The sequence below is a fragment of the Bison bison genome, unplaced genomic scaffold (assembly GCF_000754665.1).
Source record: "Bison bison bison isolate TAMUID 2011002044 unplaced genomic scaffold, Bison_UMD1.0 scf7180017864537, whole genome shotgun sequence".
Lineage (NCBI taxonomy): Eukaryota > Metazoa > Chordata > Mammalia > Artiodactyla > Bovidae > Bison > Bison bison.
In genome coordinates this window covers 6967261-6968878 of record NW_011495085.1, presented here as the reverse complement: position 1 = coordinate 6968878, position 1618 = coordinate 6967261, and the positions used below count along the sequence as shown (strand labels likewise).

At 46.6% G+C, this 1618-nt stretch overlaps 1 protein-coding gene across 1 annotated transcript in view; it reads left to right on the top strand.

Annotated features, from left to right (window-relative positions):
* Window positions 1–1618, top strand: part of PDZD11 (PDZ domain containing 11) — a gene marked incomplete at its 3' end in the record, with an annotated part of 2645 nt that overhangs the window by 734 nt on the left and 293 nt on the right. Inside the window, exons 3-7 of the mRNA XM_010832110.1 lie at window positions 1–74; window positions 488–571; window positions 839–895; window positions 1215–1313; window positions 1540–1600. Of these exons, the coding sequence (XP_010830412.1) occupies window positions 1–74; window positions 488–571; window positions 839–895; window positions 1215–1313; window positions 1540–1600 (375 nt within the window). The remainder of the gene's footprint in view (window positions 75–487; window positions 572–838; window positions 896–1214; window positions 1314–1539; window positions 1601–1618) is intronic.

The following is a 1618-nucleotide window of genomic DNA, read 5'->3' as shown; positions in this document are numbered from 1 at the left end:
TTCCTTACGATGCCTACCCGGTGGTTTTCCTGCCTGCCTATGAGAATCCCCCAGCATGGATTCCTCCTCATGAGGTGGGAACCATCTGTACAAGGAATTTTTTTTCCCATAGGCACAGGATAATATATGAAAGGTAGGATGGCAGTTAGAAAGCTCAGTGGAGAGTGAATCAGCTAGAAGTTGGATTCTGAGCAACTGGGCCCATTGGGAGCTTCTTGTGGAATCTTCCTACCAGAGTCCATTATGCCAGAGAATTCTGAAAATTCAGAGCCCTAATTTCCATTCTGTTGAGGTAAAGAAGTGAGGGGCTCCTGGGCTGCTAGCATTTCCCCATTGCTATCTATCTACCTGTTTGGACAGTGTTATCTGTTTTGCTTAAACTAAGTCCATGACTTCACCTTCTCCTGGCTTCAGGGTGATGCATTTGTGTTCTGGATGAAAGTAGTAAGCCTGATAACAAGATTTCTGGGGTTGCTGTGTCTTGCAGAGGGTATACCATCCAGACTACAACAATGAGTTGACCCAGTTTCTGCCCCGCATTGTTACACTGAAGAAGCCCCCTGGAGCTCAGGTGAGTTTATGAAACAATTGCCTCTTATCCCAGGCTAGGTTTGTCCATACCAGGCCCAGAAGTTGGCCATGGCTGGGGGGGATGAATTGGGAAGCAGATAAGGAGGTGAAGAAACTTCCTTTTATGAGCAGAAAAGCTGAGATGCCACTTCCACAACTTCTGACTGCTCTCTGAGGGACATAAGGCAAGCTATCATACATTGATGCTACTAGATATTCCTGTGTTTGTGGTCTGTATTGAGCCCCCTTCTGTGCTCTTGTCTTACAGTTGGGGTTTAACATCCGAGGAGGAAAGGCCTCCCAGCTGGGCATCTTTATCTCCAAGGTGCGTCTGCCTGGTAGGCAATATGGATAGCTACTTCCCTTTGTTATCAGATTGCTGAACCCTGATGTCCCAAGGCTGGGGAGAAGGATGATTCAGTAGACTTATAGAAGGGGCATAGTGAGACTGTCCTTGCCCACTTACAACTTCCTACCTTGCAAGCCACCTGTTTGCCCACATCATTTCTCTCTCTCTCTCTCTCTCTCTCTCTCTCTCACACACACACACACACACACAACCAGTATAGTACCTTATATTTGAATGGCACTTAATTTCACTTACATTGTTTGAAATTATCCTACCTTGATTATATATATTACAGGTGATTCCTGACTCTGATGCACATCGAGCAGGACTTCAGGAAGGGGACCAAGTCCTAGCTGTGAATGATGTGGATTTCCAAGATATTGAGCACAGCAAGGTGAGCACAGCACCTGGGCTGTGGTGAGGCTAGAAGCCATCCCAGGTAGGATGCAGTGGGTAAGATTAGCCTAATGTGTAACTTGATAAGAAAGAATTTCACCTTGACAAGAGGGAGGCAGCTCTTGGTGACCCAGAAGGTTGGAGTGGCAAACTACTTTCCTCCTGTTATGATTCTGTCCTGGGTTGTATCTCTTCTTTTGTACAAGCTGCCACGTTCCTTCCAGGCTGTTGAGATCCTGAAGACAGCTCGAGAAATCAGCATGCGGGTCCGCTTCTTTCCCTACAGTAAGTGCCTCTCTCTTT